General features: G+C 51.0%; 3 protein-coding genes across 3 annotated transcripts; 1 reads left to right on the forward strand and 2 right to left on the reverse strand.

The window, feature by feature from the left end:
• Positions 1-4,127: 4,127 nt before the first annotated feature.
• Positions 4,128-8,097, reverse strand: SPSK_00382 (uncharacterized protein; the record flags this gene model as incomplete). The annotated part of the gene is made up of 2 exons (XM_016727351.1): positions 4,128-7,651; positions 7,725-8,097. 2 exons carry the CDS (start codon positions 8,095-8,097, stop codon positions 4,128-4,130), a joined length of 3,897 nt encoding a protein of 1,298 aa, XP_016582813.1.
• A 5,712-nt stretch (positions 8,098-13,809) lies between these two features.
• SPSK_00633 (uncharacterized protein) lies at positions 13,810-14,094 on the forward strand (the record flags this gene model as incomplete). Its single annotated transcript, XM_016727594.1, has 1 exon — positions 13,810-14,094. One exon carries the CDS (start codon positions 13,810-13,812, stop codon positions 14,092-14,094), a length of 285 nt encoding a protein of 94 aa, XP_016582814.1.
• An 80-nt stretch (positions 14,095-14,174) lies between these two features.
• On the reverse strand, positions 14,175-14,669 carry SPSK_00615 (uncharacterized protein; the record flags this gene model as incomplete). Its single annotated transcript, XM_016727579.1, has 2 exons — positions 14,175-14,238; positions 14,323-14,669. 2 exons carry the CDS (start codon positions 14,667-14,669, stop codon positions 14,175-14,177), a joined length of 411 nt encoding a protein of 136 aa, XP_016582815.1.
• Positions 14,670-21,067: the final 6,398 nt, after the last annotated feature.

The following is a 21,067-nucleotide window of genomic DNA, read 5'->3' on the forward strand; positions in this document are numbered from 1 at the left end:
CTAGCTCATAGCTCTCTGGTTCTTCTCCAGTTTTGCATCCTGCTTGCCATTACCTTTCGCCCAAGCGCAGAACCTCAATGCGGGTCAGCTGAGCGAAACGGCTTCGTCCCGCCGGCCAGTTCCTTGTCCGTCATGCGGCCGGGGCAGACAAGCTAAGTTTCACGGCTGCAAAGAGCACGACTGTCAAAGGTCAGGAGTGGCGGAAGTGCCAGACGTGCCATAGCCGGGCCCATGGGATATACCGTCAGGGTGGATATGGGCGTCCTGATAACTCCCGTCCCCAAGCCAAGCTTATTTCACTTTTCTTTGTATTTCTTTTATGTTTCTTCTTCTTTTGCTCTCCTCTATTTCGTGACATTTACTCCATGCTTTGTACTCTATTCAGACTACCCAAATCCGCCCACAAAATCGCCCCGTAACCCACTCTCCGTATAAATGCAAGGAGCATTTTGGAACATCCGTCTGCTTCCTTTTTTCTAATCCCTTCTCCCCTTACCGGCCCACCAACTTTTTTGACAACCACCTTGACAACTGCCTTGTGCCCTGTTCCCAGACCGGCTTGCCATTGCCACCGTTCTTTGTGAACTTTGGATGCCCCTCCGGAGCCACGGTACCCTGACCACGACATCAGCACGTCTACCGTCAAGACCAACCAACTCCCGCAACCAAAACTTGGGACCACAACCAGACTACAACCGAATAACAACTGAAGAACAAACCACAACCACGGCAGACCAAGACGAGGACAAGTACGAAGATACCGTCACCCTTTGTACGAGAGCACCACCATCCCGTCTCTTGTCCCCCTACACTTTATCTTCTTCTCTTTCTGGATCAGACGCTTTCCTGGGACCGGCGCGTTTCCCCCGTTAACACGCCCTCTCTCACGTTGCTGTCTGTTTCGGAGACGATCCCATTTGAAAGAAGCTGCCACCTCGTTTTGTCGTTTTGGCCAGTCTTCATATAAAGAGTGGCCCGATTTCCGACTTTTCTCTCCCCCTTTGGTCGCTGCTCAACCCTACTTGAATTTTCTCCATTGTCTGCGCTCTGCTCGGCAAACATCTTTCCGTACCTCGCCACACATTACATTATTCTCGTTGCTGCTCTGTGCAACCCAAACGATTTGACCTTACAAAACCCGCACACCTCAACCTGCCAACATCAGGCTCAGTACGACTTCACACCTTGCACACCTTGCACAAACGCAAACTAGACGAACATCCACGCCCCCTTCTTTGACAATCGTAAGTTCAGTCCACAATGAGAATCAAGAGACAACATAGACGGCCATTCTGAATTCCGTCGGGGTTTTGTGTCTACGTCTGTCCTGATATAGAGTAGACTGCTTTAAGTGTCTTGTATCATGTTTTATTCTAACATCTACACTGGCAGAGGCTTCACAAAAGAGGGAAGGACAGAAACTGGACTGTTGCTTCCTTCAAAGCTCCATTTTTACTCAAAGAACTTTTGAGAGAGTTTTTCGCAATATATCTTGCGCCTGGTCCTTCGCCTGGTCCCTCGCCTTCCCTCTTTTTCCTTCCATCTTCTCCTCCTTTCTACAAACGAAGACCTCCCAACCGTCACCAGCACAAAAAGCGGCGATTTCACTATTTCTTTACTACGAGCTCTTGACTCTCTTTCTTACTCGTCTTGTCTATCTTCACTCATTGCCCTCCTCACAACCACAATCATGTCCAATCCCAAGACGTGCCACCACTACTTTGTCTACATCAAGTCCGACAACAGTTATCTCACCTTCCAGTGCAGCTACTGTATGCTGGGAGAGCTGTTTGCCGTCTACGAGTGCCAACTCTGCCAGCTCAAGATCTGCGGGCCATGCTTGGATTCGATGTGAACGAAGCACCAAAATATGGAAGAAGGGCGTTGGAACTGCACAGGGGTGTTCTGACGTGAGTTCGTACTTGTCGTTGCTCCTACAGACCGGACGCAGTACTGATTGTTTCTCCTTCTCTGCCCTTCTACAGAGTGTCTTGGCGCTTGGGCGAACGCGTTTGAAATTTTGTCTTCACCGCGATGGTTTTATTGTTTGGAATTTTGAAAAGATGTCTTATACACGGATTTGACCCTGGAAAAGCGACGGACCGCAACGGAAACTTTGGCTTATGGATCGGGATCGGAAAAGGAAAAATCTAGAATAGGAACAGGGACTAGGAGCCGGAATCAGGACAAGGATTCCTGGCAAGATAGAACAAAGCACGATTATGTTTGTGTGCTTCTTGGTTGCGTTCCCTTTACATCGTTTTGTGTATCAATGGTCCTCTCAAAAAATCACGAGCACGAGATTATCATATGGATGATCTGTGCGAGTCATACAAAACATCGAATCACAGCGACCCAAGAGGACGGCAAAAACTGGTGTGATTTTCGTGATACCAACAGCCAGAACCTCCCAGCCCAGCCTATGGTGTTGCAACATTGGTGTGGACTGTTGGTTGTCCGCGTTGGTCGTGCTTGTTTGCTGTCTACGCCCAAAGAGTCCTGGTAAACTATTTTGTGCCGCCCTGCCCACTGTTCCTCTTCTTTCCTTGTATTAAGACGTCTCGATCGACGCTGTGTTACTTGATCATAAAGTGACAAGGCGACAGGCAGGACAGGTTCGTGACACAAGGAGGAGGGTTCAAAGCAGGGCCAAAAAGATCAGGTAAGGAAAAGGGAGGGAAATGAACATGAAAAGGGCCAAAAAAAAAAAGAAACAAAAATGGCCGTGGTTGCACACGGCTTCCCGGGTACACGGCTCGTGCAACAAGACAACAGGAGGGCAAAGGGAAGAGCCGGGACAGGACAAAAGATGGAAGTAGGGAACAAACAGCACGGTTAGGATACACAAAAGCAACACACGTAGAAGAACTGAGGCCGAGACCATCCATAAGAACCGACAATCCGCACGCATAGACGTGCCCCGTATTACACCGCACTAATTCTCGGTTGTTGGGCTCGGCGTGTTTGCGGCCCTCATCCGGGGAAATAAAAGGCTGAAAAGGCAACGCGTGAAGCTGCAAAGATCCGGTAGTTGGGTGCTTGTGTAAAGATATTTCCTAGCTGTAGGCGTTTATGTTGGCCTCCAATCGTATCGTTTTCCATGTATTTGCGTTAGAGATTTAATGATAAAATATCATTTTACTCTTATGCTGGTAATTATGTTACATAAAAGAATAAAGCAAACAAAACACAGAGAGAGAGAATGTGTGTGTAGTCGTACTATTCACAGAAGAGCCGAGGACAACAACTTATAAAGTGCAGTTGGTCCAACTAGCATCCAATAAATGCACCGCAGCCGCCGCGGACTGTTCCGACTGCTGCAAAGCCACCATCCATCGAAATTACTGGCAAAAGCAGATCGCCTTTTGCGAAGCGAACGCAAGGATTGTGTAACTCGAAGGCATACCAAGTGACTTCCGGCCAGCTGGAAGCCTGAACATTGGGCCGCAGGGCCTGACGGAAAAGTAAGGGCCTTCTCCGACACATTCGGGGGGAAACCGCTCCCATATCCCTCGAGCCAAACCGTTGTACAGGCAGTACGACTAGAACAATGCACCGTTAGATAGGGTTAATGAGAATACAGATACGTCTCGTGTGGTAAAAGTGGAATGGCTGTATCATATGTTACGAATGTTTTGTAAATTTATGAGAAATTTTTTAACGTCAACTTTGCACACCCCAATGGCATGTCAGATCTAGAAGTCGAGTAGATAAAGCAACAACCAAAGCATAAACGTAGCAATCCAAATATTATCCCGGCCCGTTAACAGTGTAACAGAAACATTGGCGAAACTGCGAGCCCATCCGTATCCGTGTCGTTTGCGTTGTTGCGTAATAAATAATAATGTCGTCTCTCGTTGTGAGTTTCAGTTTCCAAGTTTTCCCCGGTTCGTTGCAGCACGCTAAGACAATACAGAAAGAAAAGACAACAAAAAAGAAGCGAATCATAAGACAGCAAAACGAAGAACGCCTGCCTGTTATCCGTCCATCCCTCTCCCTGTAAACCATACTCTAAGGCAATGTAAAACGTAGAATGTGTAAAGGAAGACCTGAAAAGAAAGGATAATAAAGGGAAAGAAAAGTTATAAGAAAAGACATATGCATAAGACGCAGGCTCAACCCCATCTTTATAGGGCCAAGCCAGTGCCATCGCCGGTCCACCGGTAGAGCGATAGCAATTCGCGGCGGCGCATGTGCTGCTCGCCCAGGTCCTCGGGGACACGACCGCGCACCTGTGCCAGGGCGCTGCGCATGACGCGCGAGAAGTTGCGCTGGTATTCAGTGTTGAGTGTCACAACACAAGCCTCGTGTGCGCGGATGATGGTCTCGCAAGCGCGAACTACGCTGGTACTGGCCTCGAGCTGCAGCTTGTCGGCTATGAGCAGGAGCAAGAAAGAGCCTTGCAGCAGGTAGATGCCGAAGAAGAAGGGCATGAACTCCAGGCCTGGATCGTACTCCAGGATGCTGCTAATGGCCTCAGCAGCCGACACAGCATGGCCGGTGGCGGTGATGAAACCTTGCGAGCTGATCCACAAGTCGTTGTCGTCGAGCAGGTTGACAGGATCCCATTTACCGGCAAGCAAAATATGCAGGACGTGCATGACGTGTGTGCCGTAAGCGACCACGATGCGTGTCTGGATGTCGAGCTCGGTCATGCGAACAAGGGGCGCGGCAGCCAAAGTCATGGGCGCAGCAATCGACGAGGTTGTCGGCAGCGGAGTCGAATGAACCGAGTGCATAGACTGCACGCTGTGGCCCGATGGCGTACCGGCATCCTGGGGAGCGGAAGCAGCACGGCCAGTGGCAAGGGCACCAACGGTGATGCTGGCATCCATATTGTTTTGGCTGTTCTTGGAGTGAGCGTCGGCAGCATTGCTTGCATCAGCAGCGGCGAGAGCTGCGGCTGCCTGCTCCTCATGGGCGGTGGCCAGGGCAGACGGACTGAGCGTGCGGTGTTCAAAGGCCTTGAGACTCCGCTCGTAGATGGCCAAGTGGCGGGTAATCTCAGACATCTGCATGTCCCACTCCTGGGAGGTGCGGAAGCCGAGCCCAAAGCGTGGGTGGTTGCGGGCATGGTGCAGGTCGACAATCTCGCCGAGGATGGTCATGAGCGGCAGGAAGTAGCCATAGATGCTGTGGCCACAGCACTCAAACGATGGCCCACGATGACTGCGAGAACCTCTGGCCGAGCCCTTGTCATTCTGGCTCTCTTTGCTGTCCGCGTCCGCACGCTTCACACCCTCATCACTTTCCTCGTCCTCGGCAACGTTATTCTTTGCCGCTTTGCCTTCACTGCTGGAAGCCTCGCTGAATTCGCCGTTCTGCCAGTCCGTGTCGTCCATGGGACGCAGGAGACCGTCACACTCAATATCCAGCAGGAACAGGGGGCGGTTGTAGCACAGCGCAAGGTGGCGGTCAACAATGTAGACGAGCCACCAGATGCGGCGGCGCTCTTCACGTTCTTCTTCAGAAATGACATAGACGGGTACGGAATTGGCAGTAGAGCTTGTGGCAACGACACCACCCTCCAGGCTTCCATCGATGGCCTCAATACCGTCCATACTGTCGATGCTGCCAATGCCGTCGATGTCGTTGATACCGTTGATACCGTTCATACCCATGAGGTCGTTCTCGCGCTCATTCCTGTCGGCGCCCTCTGCATTCACTTCGCGCGTCGCACGTGTTTGCTGCTGGCGCGCCTGAGTCTCTGCTTGCTGGCCTTGGCCCTGTTGGTTATTCTGTGCTTCCGTCTGGGCAGACGTAGCATGCGGAGGCAGCTCACGGCCCAGCTTGAGCTCGCGTGCCAGCGACCAGGCGGCGTTCCACCAGCGCAGGCTGGCGCCCTTGTACTCGCTGGCAGAGACAACAGTGGCCAGATGAATGTATGTGGCGACGTCGTCAATGGTACCAGCCGCGCCAAAAGCGCCACCGCTGGTGTTTCCGTTTCCGTTTACGTTCCCGTTTCCATTGGCGTTGTCGCCGGAATTGGCAGTGGTGACGGCCAAGTTCATTGTCTCCATGGTCGCATGGGCCAGCGCGGCCTCCATGCTAATGGTACCAGGCATGGCAACGCCCAGACCCCCGAGCGACACGCCATCAAAGACAGGGCTATCCATGCCCGTAGCCTGCATGCTCTCATCCACATTGTTGTCGCCGTGGCGGAGACCATTCTCCTGGAGCTGCAAGTCGTCGCCATTGCCAGCATTTGACGGAGTGTGGATCAGGGGCTTCAGCAGACCAACGGTCAACTCGAGCAGCTTCTGGCAAATCTTGCCGCGGGCTGAGGGCACACTGGTGAGGAAGGAAGCGTCGCTTGTCTGGGCTGCGACCCACAGCATGCTTGCGAGCAGAGCGGGCTGGCAGGCACGTGGTTTGGTCGGGTGCAAGAACGAACGCTTGCGGAAGACGAAGCCCAGGACATAAGGAGACATGGGGTGCATCTGGGCTGAAGACGAGCTGGCAAAGTAGAGGTCGATGAGATCGCAGGCGAGTGTAAGCGGCACAATGCCTGCTAGGTGCGGAACCAAGGGCTCCAGCACGGGATAGCGCAGCTGTGTTGGATTGTAGCTGCTCGGCATCATGTGCTGGGTTTGGTGCTGATGCTGATGCTGGTCACGGCGCGCGTGTTGACCGTTCGGGTCATTGTGGTGCGAGTGGTGGCTGGCCATAGGCCCGTTCATGGATGGGGACATACCTGGCGCCAGACCGTTGAGTCCACTCATTCCGACACCAGTTGCACCCGCCAGAGCTGGGTGCATATTGTGCATATTCTGCATTCCGTGCATGGTCTGCAGACCTTGCATGTGTTGTTGTTGTTGTTGTTGTTGTTGCTGCTGCTGCTGCACCTGGTGTTGCTGTTGTTGTTGGGCCTGCACCTGCTGCGAATGCTGCTGCTGTGAGGGATACTGTTGGTGTTGCGGTGGAGGCGGCGAGGACATGGTCATCCAAGGCGGCGACCCAGTGTCACCGGCCATCGGGTATGCGCTCAGCGGGCTCGTGCCCATGCGGAAGCTGCTTGCATTGGTCGAAAAGCCAGTCGGGCTTTGCGTCTGCAGCCCATACGGCAGCTCCGGGTAGTTGGATATCGTGGCTTGCGACTGCGTATAAGGCTGGTGAGGCCCGTGGTGACCGGCGCCCATTGCAGCAGCGGCGGCAGCGGCAGCCTGGGCTTGAGCCTGCTGGTGCTGCTGTTGCTGTTGCTGTTGCTGGCGTTCGTATGGATTCTGCATTGTGGCAGCTGCAACTCCGTAGCTGTTGAGATCAAGGCCGCCAGCTGAGCCATCCAGGTGGTGAGAGTGCTGCTGCTGCTGATGGTGCTGCTGCTGGTCCATATGGTGGTGCATATCGCTGCCGGCCATGTCACTTAGGCTCTCCATGCTGCCGGTGCGCTGGCTGCGCTGCATAGCATCTTCAGCAAGGTCATTCATCAGTTTTTCGTTGGCGCTTTGCGGATGGCCGTCGTTGCTGGCAGAGCTGCTGTGTGTGGCATTGTTGAGGCCGGCCTTGGTGTCACTTTGATCATCGCCGTTCCCCTCAGCTTTCACCTGAGCAGCGGCAGCCGCCTGCGCAGCTGCCTGCTGGGCCAGGTCTTTGCGCGAAGCCTTGCCGCGCTTCTTGCGTTCGCGGATATATTCACAGCCCAGTCCGAATTCTACCGTAAATTGTTAGCGGGTGGTGGGATTCTAGAGGTGTTGAAAATGAAAACTCTGGGAGAGAAAACCTACCAATGCAGTGGGCGCACGGGTGCTGGCCATCACACTTTGTCCGGAGCTGGTTGCACTGGTCGCACGCACGGCTGATGCGGCGGCGAATTGGCCCGGCCGCACTGCCACCGCGTGCTGGCCCATACGGGTTCTGACGGTGCTTCACCTGCTGGCCGTGGCCAGGGCGTGCGAGATGCGGGTTGCCATGCGGGTTGTGAGGGTTGTGGACACCGACGTGCTGCTGCAGCTGCTGTAGGGCATAGTGCGACCCTTGGGCGAGGGCATCCATACCGGGTGCATGCATGTGAGCGGCCGGTACATGACCGTTGGACAGCAGCGTGGTGGTGGGGATGGTGTGGTAGGGAGAAAAGCGGTGAAGCGGGTTAGACAGCATGGCGATGGATGCGGGATGATTGAGACGTGCGAGAGGTGAGAGATCGAGTAGTTGAAGGAATGAAGCAAAAATTGTCGAGTGTGACGTTGAAAGAAATAAAAAGACGTTGGGCCAACTTCAAACGAGTGATGGCAGTTGGGTGAAGCTCCAGCAACTGGGACAAGAAGTCGATATAAACGAGGGTAGACAGTAGAAGTCAAGAAAGAAAAGAGAGTGAAAATGAGGGAGGAGAAGAGGTGAGAGGCAAGAACTCGCAAGGTTGATGGGGTTGGCGATGATAAATACAACGAGACGAGGCGGGACAAGATCAAGAAGCGAAGGAGAATAATAGATAAAGGTAGGGTATAGTAGGGTAGCAGCGAGAAGAAAATAAAGAATAAAGGAATAAAGAGTCGAGAAGAAACAAGGTGAACCAGAGAATGACAAAGTACAGAACGAATAAGAAGAGGATAAGAATAAATAAGGTCAAGAAAATGAAAAAAAAATAAAAAATTAAAGGAAACAGTCGAACAAAGTCGACAGGGGGTGGGTGATCAGTAGCTGGGGTGCAACAAAGTGAAGCTTTGAGGCGCGGGAAGGAGAAGGTCGATGTCGAGCAAGGGGGTCCGCGGTATCATCTATCGGAAGAAGGGTGGCCTTGCAATATCGGATGTCTGCGTTTGTCGAACCTGTTTATTTGACGGTTTTACTTGGAGTTCTATCAAGTAGAAGGCGTTGTCCTTGTTCTTTAGATCGTCGTGCAGTAGACACGATCAGGTGCTGCCTCTCAGATTCGTTTATGATTCGTTTGTGCTTCGTCTAATCCGTCTTCCTTTTGACTCTGTATCTTTCGACTGTGCTTGCGTTATTCGTCTCCGTGATAGATTGTGTGATTGTTGTTTTGTCGTCGTGCCTTGATGACCAGATGCGTCTCGGCAAGTTTCTGATGTCGTATTTTGTCGTTGTCGTTCGTCCTGGCAATTTCGACAATTTGTCGTACTCGTCTGCCGGGAACTGTGCTTTCGGGTCGCTTCCTCCTCACGACCCTAGACCAGTATCCGAAATGTCGTGGCCAGGCCGCCTCCTCTCACGCGCGACGCCAACTTCTCGTCGTTCATTCACGACCATATGCACGCTCGTTCGTCACGCAGTCTTGGCAGCGGAGGCGGGCAAGCGGGAGGAGGTTGTATATGACAAGGCACATATGGGGTGGGAGGGGGTGAACTGAGCAGCGAGAGTGGCAAGAAAAGAAATAGAGTGCTCTGGTGGGCACTCGAAGGCGTCGTATAGAAGTAGTCGCGTAAAGTAGATGAGTAGATGTGTAGATGAGAATATGCGCCTGTTTGGCCAGGCCAAGAGAGAGTCTACCAATCCCGACTGATCAATGGATAGCCTGGGCGGTACTTGGACGGACCGAGCAGCAGGTTGTCGCGTGTGGAAGAGAAGGGCGACAGATGCGGATGAGATGAGCTGCTGGTTGACGGCGGAGAGAATGAGAAACAAGGGCGACCCAAGAGAGGAAACGGGCGTGGACGAGCTACCAGAGTCAGAATATCGAGAATGAACCAGAAATAGAATTGAATGGCATGTGCATGAATGCGGTGCTGGCCGAGCCAGAGACCAGCATGAACCGAAGCCCAAACAGACGGAGGGCGCGCCCGAGAGGTGAAGAGTGGGCGAGACCGTGGAGGACAAAACGAGGACAGAAGAGAGAAGACTGTCGAGAAGGAGGATCGCCGCGGGTGGTGACGAGTGGGCGAGGCGGCACAGGAAAATGCACGTTGCAGAAAAACGGAGGGGAAGGTGCGAATGAGGTAAAAAATAAACACAGATGGAGGAAAGGTGGAGGAAAGAGGGGAGAGTGTGCAGGAGCAGTGTGAGAGGGAAGGGGCAACGGACAAACAGTCTACAAGAGTAGTACGGAGAAGACCAAAAAAAAAACTAACAAAAAGAGAAGGGCCCCCGGATGTGGAGGTGTTAGAATGGGGAAGCTACGATGGAGAGGGTCTGTCGTCAGAAGAGAAAGAACGTGACAGAGGCTGCCTTCCTAAACGATCGATTGTTCCTTCCCTCTCGGTGTCTCTCTGCCTCCTGCCCGATCCAGACCTGTCAAGTCACGATACATGTTCTTGGCGCATTTCTTCACCAGGTGGACTCCGTAATTGCTGCATCGAGTAAGAAGAATCACAACATGCGATGGCAGTTACAAGACCTCTGGGGAGCGGCGACGATTCGCCTATCATGCATCCTTTTGCCTCTGGAGCCATTGCACACTTGTGCCTTCTTTTTTTGCATGTCTGCTGGTCCCTGCGTGTGAAGAGAACAGCAAGGGGAAATGCGATTGGAGGTGGTGGAGACTGCAAGTGCAGGGAAATGTGGAGGGGGGCGTGTCATTTTGGGAAAATAGGTGGTTGCGGGTTGCGCACTGTGTGGACTGTGCAGTGTTGGCGAAACGGTGCGCTGCACTGGCTTTGGGAAGAGAAAACACAAATAAATCTATGGTGCTAAATTAGAGTGTTGCCGGGTCCAACAAACGGGAGCAAATAATGATCACAGGTGTACGGAGTACGACATACTGCGTATAAAAAACACATTCAGATTGGGAGCGGAAGGGAGGCTGCGAAGTGCCAAATGGACCAACGGATGCGAGGCGCAGAGGGGGCGAGAGAAGCAGATACTCCCCACAACTGCCACAACTGTTCACAATGTAGCAGGGAGGCACAAAAAGGTACGGGCCTCGTTCAACTGGTCGACGGTCTTGGCGTGCCTGCATGTACTCATACCGACGGGCTTCTTGCACTGCGCTATATTGCTGTACCAAAGAATCGAAACTGGTCTCGAGTCTTACGATGTGTGGAGGGCAATATCAAAACGCTATCGCATTGATATTGGAGGCAAAGGGACGCCGCGAGGCGCGAGCATCAAGAGAAGCAGGAGGAGAAGGAAGCTCGGAAGATAATATTGGACAAATAACTATAGTGTTAACAGACAGCATAACACGACAAGTGTCGCCGATCATATGACAAGTGGCCACACCGAGTTGGTGAGGAGAAGGAGAAAATGAAAGAAAAAGCATGAGAAACTTGAATTAGCTATCTGCATATCACTCGGAGGAGTGTGGATGGGTCCCACGCGTGAGATTGTTGGCTAGGACAGACAAAGTCATATTGACCTGAGGCGAAATGATAGAATCCCGTAGATCACGAAATGAACAGAACGAAGAAAATAAAGCGCGATCTGTTAGCACGGCAAGGAGCAAAGAGGTCTATGAAAATGTGCATATCTACGTCTACAAAGAACAGAGAATACGACGGCCACGGACATGGGAGAAGCGAAAAGAACCACCCCTGTCAATAGCAACAAACGTGGCGGCCTTGTGCTGGGTGGTGAGATGCCCCCGGAGGAGAGAACGTGGAAGGAGGGCTGGTGTGTATGAAGAACATAAAAACACGCGTTTAATTAACAGTTAATAACAAAAGCCTTCAGAGAAAGGCACCGGTCTGAGATTGATGGTCGGAAACAAATAGAAGATAAGCGGAATAAACAGAGCAAAGAAAATAAAGACGTCGTGCGGAGGATTCATTGAAAAGCACGAGGGAGAACGGAGATACTCATTCTCGACTGTGCCTAGACCCTGCTCTTCGTTTATGTTGTCTATGCCCTTATTGCAGATGCAGAAACACGGAGACATAGGCCACTCTCTAGCAATATGATGTGCAAGTGTACGAGTGATAAACGAGATGCAACACAATGGGCACAGAGCACATAATTGGGCAAACAAACAATAGAAGGGGACGTTGTCCAGGATGACCTGACAGAAACCACTTCGGCTCACCTGACAACACACTTTGTCTATTGGCAAGGGACAAGTAGCCAGACTGCTATCGGGGTTATATGAAGTTTCCTGTCGAGAATAAGGAGAAGAAGTTAGAGAGAGAGAAAGAAAAGAAGAAGAAAAAAATGGGACAGACACACCACGTCTGGTTATCATGGAGGGTTGGAGTAAAGAGGGTCATGCGTGAAGGATCGTCGCCACTTTTGAAACTCCCCCGGATTTCTCGTCCTGTCTCTCGGATCCGTGTTGAGCCCTTTTCGGTGTCGCAGGTGTACCTATTTCGCCCAGTGGCCAAGTGTTGGCTTAGGGTTGCATTCTGCAGCACATGTGCATCCTTCTGCCATTTCCTGTCTCTTGCCCACAACTGAGTGTGTACAGGAGGCGCTTATTCAGTCTGGAATTTATATGCTTGTTTCCCACTCTGTACTTTCATTTCCCCAGCCATGCATGTATTCAAGTGGAGCGTGCTGTGCGGAGAACGAGTAGTCAGGCAGAAAAAAAGGAATTATGACACAACTACAACCTTGCCATGCGTCCTAATTACTGACCAAACGATGGCTCGAAACCTTCGCAGTAGAGAGTGTTCGCAAACAGGATGGTCAGCCTCACGGTTTTGGCCAGCAAGAAAATGAGCAATGAAGAAAGGGCAAAAAACACTCAACACAAACAAACTTCACACCATTAAAAGACGCAAATAATGGCCGAGAAAGGGGCGGAGAGTCAGCAGCACGGTGTACTCCATACACAGGGGAAGAGGGCAAGGGGCAGGCCAGGGTATGGGAGGCCACTATCAAGCCGTTGAACGCAGCGCAAACTAGGCGGCGATGGTTTGTTGAAACGAAACATTGGCAGTAAAAAACGGCGGCAAAGAAAGCTCCGAAAACCAGAATCCCAAAGGAGGCCAATACAAACGGGGAGGGCCGTTCATATCGAACATGATGCTATGAGCGGAAGTGGCTGGTGGGAGGGAGCAACAGCAGACAAAGGTGCCAAGACGTAAATAAACATGAAATGCAGGGCTGGTCGTGTAAGAGGCAGGGGGGAGGGGGTTAGGATTGAAAGATGAGAGTATATCACCGAACGTATGAAGACGTGAATAAAAACTACAAAATAAAAACGACAGTCCCAGACAGAGAGTGAGCTGCCGTTCTTGGGGACTACAGGTCACAGACTATCGCCATGGCCATCAGACAACTCCCGAGCAAACCAGATGCCCTGTTCTTGGAACACAGGCGGCCGATGCTGGGACCTCGTTTGTTGATAGTGCACGCAACAGCAACAATATAGACGAGCATATCTTTCTTTATTTCGTGTCTTACATTGTAAACGCATTTCATGCTTGTCCGTTTTTTTTTCCTTTTTTGTTCTTCTTTTTTTCAGAGCACTTTGACTGCCGCTACTACAGCCATCGGAGAGATGAATCCTTGTCTAGTTTCCAAGCGTCGGTAGATCAATGAGATCGAGCCTGCTACAGTCTTTTTTTCTTTGGCGGCAGCTCATGGCACATATACTTCTCCGGCTAATGCAACATAGAGTAGAGAATGGAATGTGTATTTTCCAGTGATTTTATCGACCGTTGCAAAGTCTATTTGCTGCTCTGTGTTTCGTACACAAAGTCTCTTCAAACATCGTCAGGCCACAGGTGCTCAACGCAGTAAAATAGCGCTGGTACGTCGAAGCGTCCCTCCTCCACAGTGCGGACTGATCATGGCACCTTGAAATAGCGATTTTTGAAGTACCGAGCCCCATACCGATCCACTAGCCCCGTCTCGTGTCATCCATTTCGCTTCGTTTTCTCCAACCACCCCCGCTGGAGACGGTGGATTAGTGCCTTTTGTGCCAATCTATTCGCACACAACAATGTGACGGTAGCCGGACCGAAACTCCCCCCCACTAACATGTTTACTCACAAAGAGAAGGCGCGCTTGGCCAGCAAGGACGAGCCCCGTTTGGGAAGGAGGGACCCATCACACTATGCCTCGCTGACGGATAAATTGCAGCCCACAACGTCGGGAAAGAGCAAAGAAGGGGCGAAAGCGAAGCCAACATACGGCAGAGAGAAAAGGGAAAGAGCAGATCGTGACATGACGAACGCAGGGAGGCGCGACTTGGCCGGCGGTAAATTTCGAGGTCAGCTCACCGATGCTGCGACCTTTATCGCAGTTGTCAACGCGTCCCGGTGAGAGAGCGGTCCCTTCTTCCAGAAATTCCGTGTGGTGCATGCATGTCGTACACTCCCTGCTCGTCGATACGTATGCGCTCGTCAATCCGCACGACCGCTGCCGCATGGAGCAGCTCGCTTGAGCAGTGCCGTTTGCAAGAGCCGGCTGACCCAGAGAACTTTTTTGTTGTGCATAGTCGGTGCACGAGGCACACGTTCAACATACACATACTCAGTACTCCGTACTTACGATGTGGTCGTCCAAAAATACAAGACGACGGCGGACATGACGTTCGGGAGTGGCTCCGAGACAGATGACGCATCTTTTCCTGTAAGCTCGTTGGCTAGTTCGGCCTTTTTGCGGCGCCTACCCTTCCCCTCCCTCAGCAAAAGTTGCAGGAGTCCATTCACGAGCCTTGTTTCTGCCACCAAAGGTTGGGTTTGGGGGCATGGGGTGGTCTTGGCCTTGGCCAGACCGGGCCTAGGGCCCTGGAACCCTGCAAGCCACAGACCCTCGGCTTGCGACGCCAGCGCCTCTCCACGTGGCAAACGGGAAGCTGTCTCATTGTACGGAGTATGGAGTACGTTGTACGACATCGTGATTGTATGCTCAGCATGCCAGGGACAGAGCAAGCGAATGTCAACAGAGGTACCCCGTACGGAGTTCGTTTCCCACCACCACAACCCGTTTGTTGAAACATCGCCTTGACAACAACTGTTGAGAACAGACGTATGTCTTTTCGTTTGTCTATTCGGGACAAAATCTGCGTCGCAATATCGAGAGACGAATACTGGCGATATTGTGTTTTGACAGACAAGACTGAGGTACACGAAAACACCGCACGGACTGCGTCGCACTCCGTACACAATATTTTGCAAACAGACAGCGCACAGTAAGTACAGAGAACCCAGCGTTCACCCGTCCTGTTTCGTGGGCAGTCGTCGGTAATCTACAATCTATCCTTGCATTCGTCGTTTGTTTCATACAAGAAAAGTCGGCAAGTCGAAGACAGCGAAGCGTGAGAAAAAGGTCGGCAGTGGGCCCGTCTTTCCTAAAATGTGATGGGTGCTGGGCGTTGGGTTGCGGTTCGACGCACAAGGAATTACGACGTAGGAGTGCGCCATACATTTATGAGGCATTTGCTGCATTCACATCACATTGCTGTTGCCTCTATGGTATATACCACATTACGACTGGAACGAATATATGTTGTATGAGGAAGAAATTAGCACCAGATGGATTGTATTTGTGCTGGGGGGACTTTTTTTTGGCTCGACTTAACTTGCTAGGCACAGACTGATGCAGAGAGGCAGTGAGGTCATTTGCCATTTTTCTGCCGTTTAGAGCTTCATTGTATTGCTACTAAAAGGCAACAGCCTTGGACCTGGCCGATGTGACATCCCGAACGGACTAACAAGTGCCACGCGATCTTAGCGGTAGGAAAAAGGAGACAGAGGAAGTTTAAAAAAAAAAAAAAAAAAAAAAAAAAAGTAAAAGAAGAGAAAGAAGAAAGAAAACAAAAAAAAGAAACTGTTTAGGCCACCCGAAACTGCCTGCTTCTGGGCGACATGTGTACCTGCAGGCGTGTGGCGCCCTGCACAGACATTGTGAACAAAATACCTGCTGAACAGTTGACATTGTCATTTCGCCTCTGCTTGACAGGAACAAGGAATCAATGACCCGCTTGTTGGCCAAAGCGCCTCCAACCCGGTCTCAGTCCATCCGTTGTAAACGAACGCCGGCACGCGAGGAGGAGTAACAAGGCGAGGGATGAGAGACGCAATACGTTAAAAAGATGCACCAACAATTGGGACGCACTCTATCTCGAACATTTTAGGGAGGGGCGTGAAAACATGGACTGAGTCTTGGACGCGTTTACACAGCAAAACGATAATATTAATAAAATACTATACAAGGGCAGGAACTTTCAATGTTTAGTCGCGCTCGGACTCTGTGACCAGTGTGTTGATTGAGGGAAGGCAAAGTCAGTAAGCAATCCAAAACAAACGGGGATTCGGAGCAACGGGAATTTAATATCATCTACGAAATACGACATACTGTCACAGTTTTCTAGAGTGCCAACATCCTCTTGCATGTTCTTTTCATCAAGGGTGTCCAACTCACCTTCAAACAACCTCGGTACAGAGGATACCACTTTTGATAGTCAAGCAACCAAATGCCAGCCACCCACGTGCCGGTTAAATCAAAATGACACATGAGGATACAAAAAAGTGGGGGATGACTAGCACCCCGAAAAAAGAAAAAAAAATATAACTCTAAAATTGTGTTGTATGGGAGACAATGCCGGTGGTGGAGGATCAAGAAGAGGAAACAGAAAGGGAGATGAAAAATGTGTGGGTGCTACTATTTGTGGGCTCCCTGTCCTCACTCCGTCGTCCGTCTGCCAACCTCTCGAACTCGGGCTTATGGGCTGTCCGAACCAAGAGACGAGAAAGATGCAGAGGAACGTAAAATATATTACCTATAATGGGTATGAACTAAGGTAGAGAGTCTGGGCTTTGGCGACGGGATCCTGACTGCCAATCGCTGGAGACAAGGACGGTGCACGACGTGAGCAGGAACCGTGAGAAGTCATGTATACATGTAGCCTACGAAAATATGTAGCAGCAAGAACCACAACGATGAAAAAGGGCACTGGAGTGAAATGGTCTGTGAACTCGAGCCAAGCACCCCCGGATACAATACAATACGGCATACGTGCGGAAGAACTGCACAGTAAGCATTGGCTTCTAAAAGCCGTCTTTGGTACGCCTTCCGCTTTGAGGTGTGGTGGCGGCACGACGTACTGTTTTGTGCCGCAGAATGCAACGAAAACAGAACAGACCGCAACGGCGTGCAACGGAAAGACCCGTTCTAGGGCGCTCAGACGAAGGGCATTAAGACACCCATCGCCATCGCCATCGCCGGCATTGACGCCAGTACGGTCCCGAAGGGGACTCTTTTGGTTGGGTTGGTCTGTCTCTGTGAGACAATGAAAAAAGAGTAAGCTTCTAGAATCTTTCCTTGTATGTGTGCTTTTCTGCTTCCGTGAAATTCTGTCCAACGCGGTAATTACACAGGAGGCGGCACATAATAAATGCTTGTAAAGGAAGACAGGGGAATGCAAAAAGGGAAATGAAGGAAAGGGCGGCCGTTGCGAGAACCATAATTGAATATCCTCTGGCTGTGCGGCACGTGTGTATCGCCAGCCAAGGACGAATCAGATTCTGGGCTGCGAGGGCGAGAAACGATGGGGGGCGGATGAAAGGTTCTGGGCGCAGAATATGGTGCAGAATATGGTGCAGGGTCTGGAGCTCGATCGCGGCCGATCGATCAGGCTTGTTGGCTACTGGTGGTGGACGATTTGTTGGCCGGCGGTCATGCCATCGGCTCGGTACCGAGCGAGACTCCTGTCCTGTCTGTTGGCTGCCTAGGAAAGCGTGACAAGCTGGTATGCGGCCTGGGCCCAGCCCTGCCAGGGCCGAATACCAGATGAAGCCCAGCCTTGTTGGCCTTGTTGGACAGCCGGCCGTGAATGTTGTAATGTGTCTTTGTGTATTTTGTTTCTCGTTTTGTCGGCGTCAATTCCGTAGTTTCCGAACGAATGTAAGCAAGCAAAACGATGAATTGCAGAGGTGGCTCTTAAAACGCTATGAAAATATGAAAACACGAAACAGTTGCATAAGTCGTATTTCGCTGCACAATGCACCCAAACACTACTCAATTTCCCAGTAAACTCCTTCCACGACCCTTCATGACTACCGATCAAGTCAAATGGCCACTTGCAGACGGGCATCGTCCGGGCAGGGATTGCCCATGCTGCGAATCGTTGACGCGGTCGCCTCATAGACAGCCGTCCTCGTCATCTTCCTCCCGTTCCTTCTTGTCACCCTTCCTATTCTATACCGCACAACTGGCCCTCGTCTGTATGTTGTTTGGGTCCCTACACCGACACAGAATCCTTCCACAAAACTGTCATGCCTCTTGCTACCCTGTTTTGTGTTCACCTGACTCTTATTTCAGGCCGTTCATCCCAGGTCTTCACTGCTGTCTCTGGGTTCTCCGGGTCATCTTGCCCCCATGCCTCCGCCGTGCCGTCTTGACAGGCTTGAGCCTCACCATGTTCCCTGTTATTTTTGCTTTTTACTCCCTAGCGGCTTTCAATGTCACTTGTCCTTGTAGATACCAACCGGTCGGTGCCATGGCCGTGCCATCAATCGGTTATGCCGATGTCAACGGAGATTCTGTATGCCGCCCAGCCTTGTGCTGCTTTTCTAGAACCTCGGGACGTCTTTTTTTTGTCAGTTTTATTTTCCATTCAGTTTTATAGTTATATTTTCTATCTAGGATTTCCATTTTCACTATTACAACACTCGTCACAATTCACGAATACATGAGGCAGGCTCACCGATCTGTGCTTCTCTATTTTTACTCACTTCCCCACACCAAATTGTAGACCCGCATACCGCAAGACGAGCAGTTTGGCTCTTTATCATGTCACGTCGATTCGTTCTCTAGTCTCTTGGACATTTCTTTAATTTCAGTAGTTTCTGTCCTATTTTGTTAGCATTTTGCCCCCCCAACATTGCGACACTACGCCCATCAAATGCTCTGACACGTCCCGTGTTTTAACAACTATGTGCTTCCCGCCTCTCGCCTCCTGGCGAACCACTCCAGCCGGTTGTCTGTTTTTTTGCGTGTTTTCTATTGTACGCCGTGCCGGTCCCCCAGGCGCTTCCCCCAGAACACGCAATAGGGGTGATCCCGGCATCCCAGTCGCAACTCCTCCACAGAAGCAAACAGATGTGACCAGACGCAGGCAAAGACCAAGATGAACCAAAATAATGAAGGGCACGTGGGGGATGTATGTCAGACCATTAGGGTCTCTAGGTGGTCTTTGTCTTCTGCGATCGCTGGTCGTGCCTTGATCTTGCCTGTTCGGAGTCGTTCACACTCGTTGTTCACCTGTCTGCGGATCAAACTCATTGCGTGACCTGTGCCAAGCCGGCTCGGTTTGCGTTTTCTGTGCAAGAACGTAAGAACTCTTTTTGGCAAGTCGTTTGTGAAAGTCTAGACCTGTGGTCAAGCGGTATATCGCATCTCCAGGACGAGACAAGGGAGAACGAGAAAAGACAAAAGAAAAAAACATGAAGAAATTATGATTGGACTTACTGTGTACTTTTTTTTGGTTTACTTCCATTTACTCTCGCGCTCTACGAGTTCTCACGTGTACGGCAATCTCAATACTGTAGCACGCTTTCAAATAATGAAATGGCGACCGCCATGTCTGCGCAACTGGCGGCGACTGCTCCCCCAATTATCCCGTGTTTAGACTAACAACCCCTCAGAGGTTTCATCGCCCACAGGTCTCACAGACGCAGAGTTCACCTGATTGATGCAACGCGGGCGGCATTCAAAAAGCATGATCGACGCCATCCTGGAACGACTGCGTTTTCCGGTCGTCTGCATTGTGTATTGCCACGTCACGTCTGTTGCTGCTTGCCGAGTGTTTTCTCCCCCTTGTCAACCATCCCCCACTAATGACTGTCTGGCATAACTGTAACTGTTGCCGACACCATACAGAGCACGAACGCCTGGCCCGAACAAGAATCGGGACCAAAGAGATATCTCCATTTGGACGTCGTGGAGGCTCTGGAAGGGACAGGGGTTGTTGCTCTATCCGGGGAGGCCCTGTCTTTGATCCTCCATTTTACTGATAGTCTTTTTTCTTGTCTTCTCGCTCACTTTTGGTTCGTTGGATCGTTGCGATTCGGGTATCAACAGTACCGATCCGATCGGACAGCTTTGTTTCCCTCGTTGCTCGCAAATGTGTCTCTGCTTTGTGCTGCTCCTTGCTTTGGTGCACGGAGACATACGTGCACGTTTAGATGCTAGACCAGGGCATCGCTTTGATTGAGAAAATGATAAACGTTGGAAGATAGAATCAATCGATCGAGGAAGAAGGCATGGCATAAAACTAATGGATTAAGCTTAATATCTAAATAGGAAGCTGAGCATGGGCGAAAGAAAGCAGCTAAGCAATATCAAGGGGAGGTCGTTTTTGGCACTTTCTAAAGTTTAACTTTCTTCCTCCTCATCCGAGTGCTGTTTTTATTTTTCCTGCTCAATGCTACCGTTCTTCTCAATCTGCCGCCCCCAGACTCTGCCGCTTGATGCTACAGTGCCATTTGCTACCCGTCAACCACACTTTCAAGTCTGGCCATTCCATGTTTTACACTCTTGATAGTGCTCTCAGACACCACTCTCTCTCAAAGCTCGGCTCCTCATCTTCTCCACACTCGTTGACCTCGGGGGTCGCCGTGTCTCTGCTTCTGACTTTATGAATCTCATGTCATGATTTTCGTTCCATCCTTCTCACCTTCGCTTTTGAGCTTTGCGTCCCATGGTGGCTATCGACTGCTTTTCGCCTCGCTTCGATTAGCCGATACCATAGTTTTGTTTCTTGTGTTTCCTGTTCCATGTTTTTCATCCTCACGTTCTGTCATGTGCCCAAGAGGCATGGGTTTGACATGGGCGGCTGCTAAACTTGCTGGTCATCACAATGTGGACTGACCCATGGATATGCACCGGCAGTCACCTCCGTCACTTGTCTCGTCTTATCTTTTCTTCCCCATTTCTCCCCCATACCTCCCCATTCATCTCCATTCCTCCACACTTGCATGCCGTCTGAGACGAGGTGCCGAACCACGGTTGGCGATTATTGGATGCGTTCTTTGCAAGAATAGCCAGACCTACTCTCCTCGTGTTTGTGAACCCTTTGCGTTTTCGTGCAGTCCTGAGGACCAATCAGTGGCGTTTCCTCTTTGCTTCTTGTCCGTGCTTTTTCATTGCAGCTAGACACCAAAATAACTTCTGACTTGATGTATTGCGTTGTCTTCCGAGCCAGTTGGCTGATCCTATTTCTATGTCTCTTGGTTTTCTTGTGTGTCTTTCCTTCTCCCCGTTCCAACATCGTTCCATCCCGTCTCTGTCC

Source organism: Sporothrix schenckii (genome assembly GCF_000961545.1).
Source record: "Sporothrix schenckii 1099-18 chromosome Unknown Cont49, whole genome shotgun sequence".
In the NCBI taxonomy this organism is placed as follows: domain Eukaryota; kingdom Fungi; phylum Ascomycota; class Sordariomycetes; order Ophiostomatales; family Ophiostomataceae; genus Sporothrix; species Sporothrix schenckii.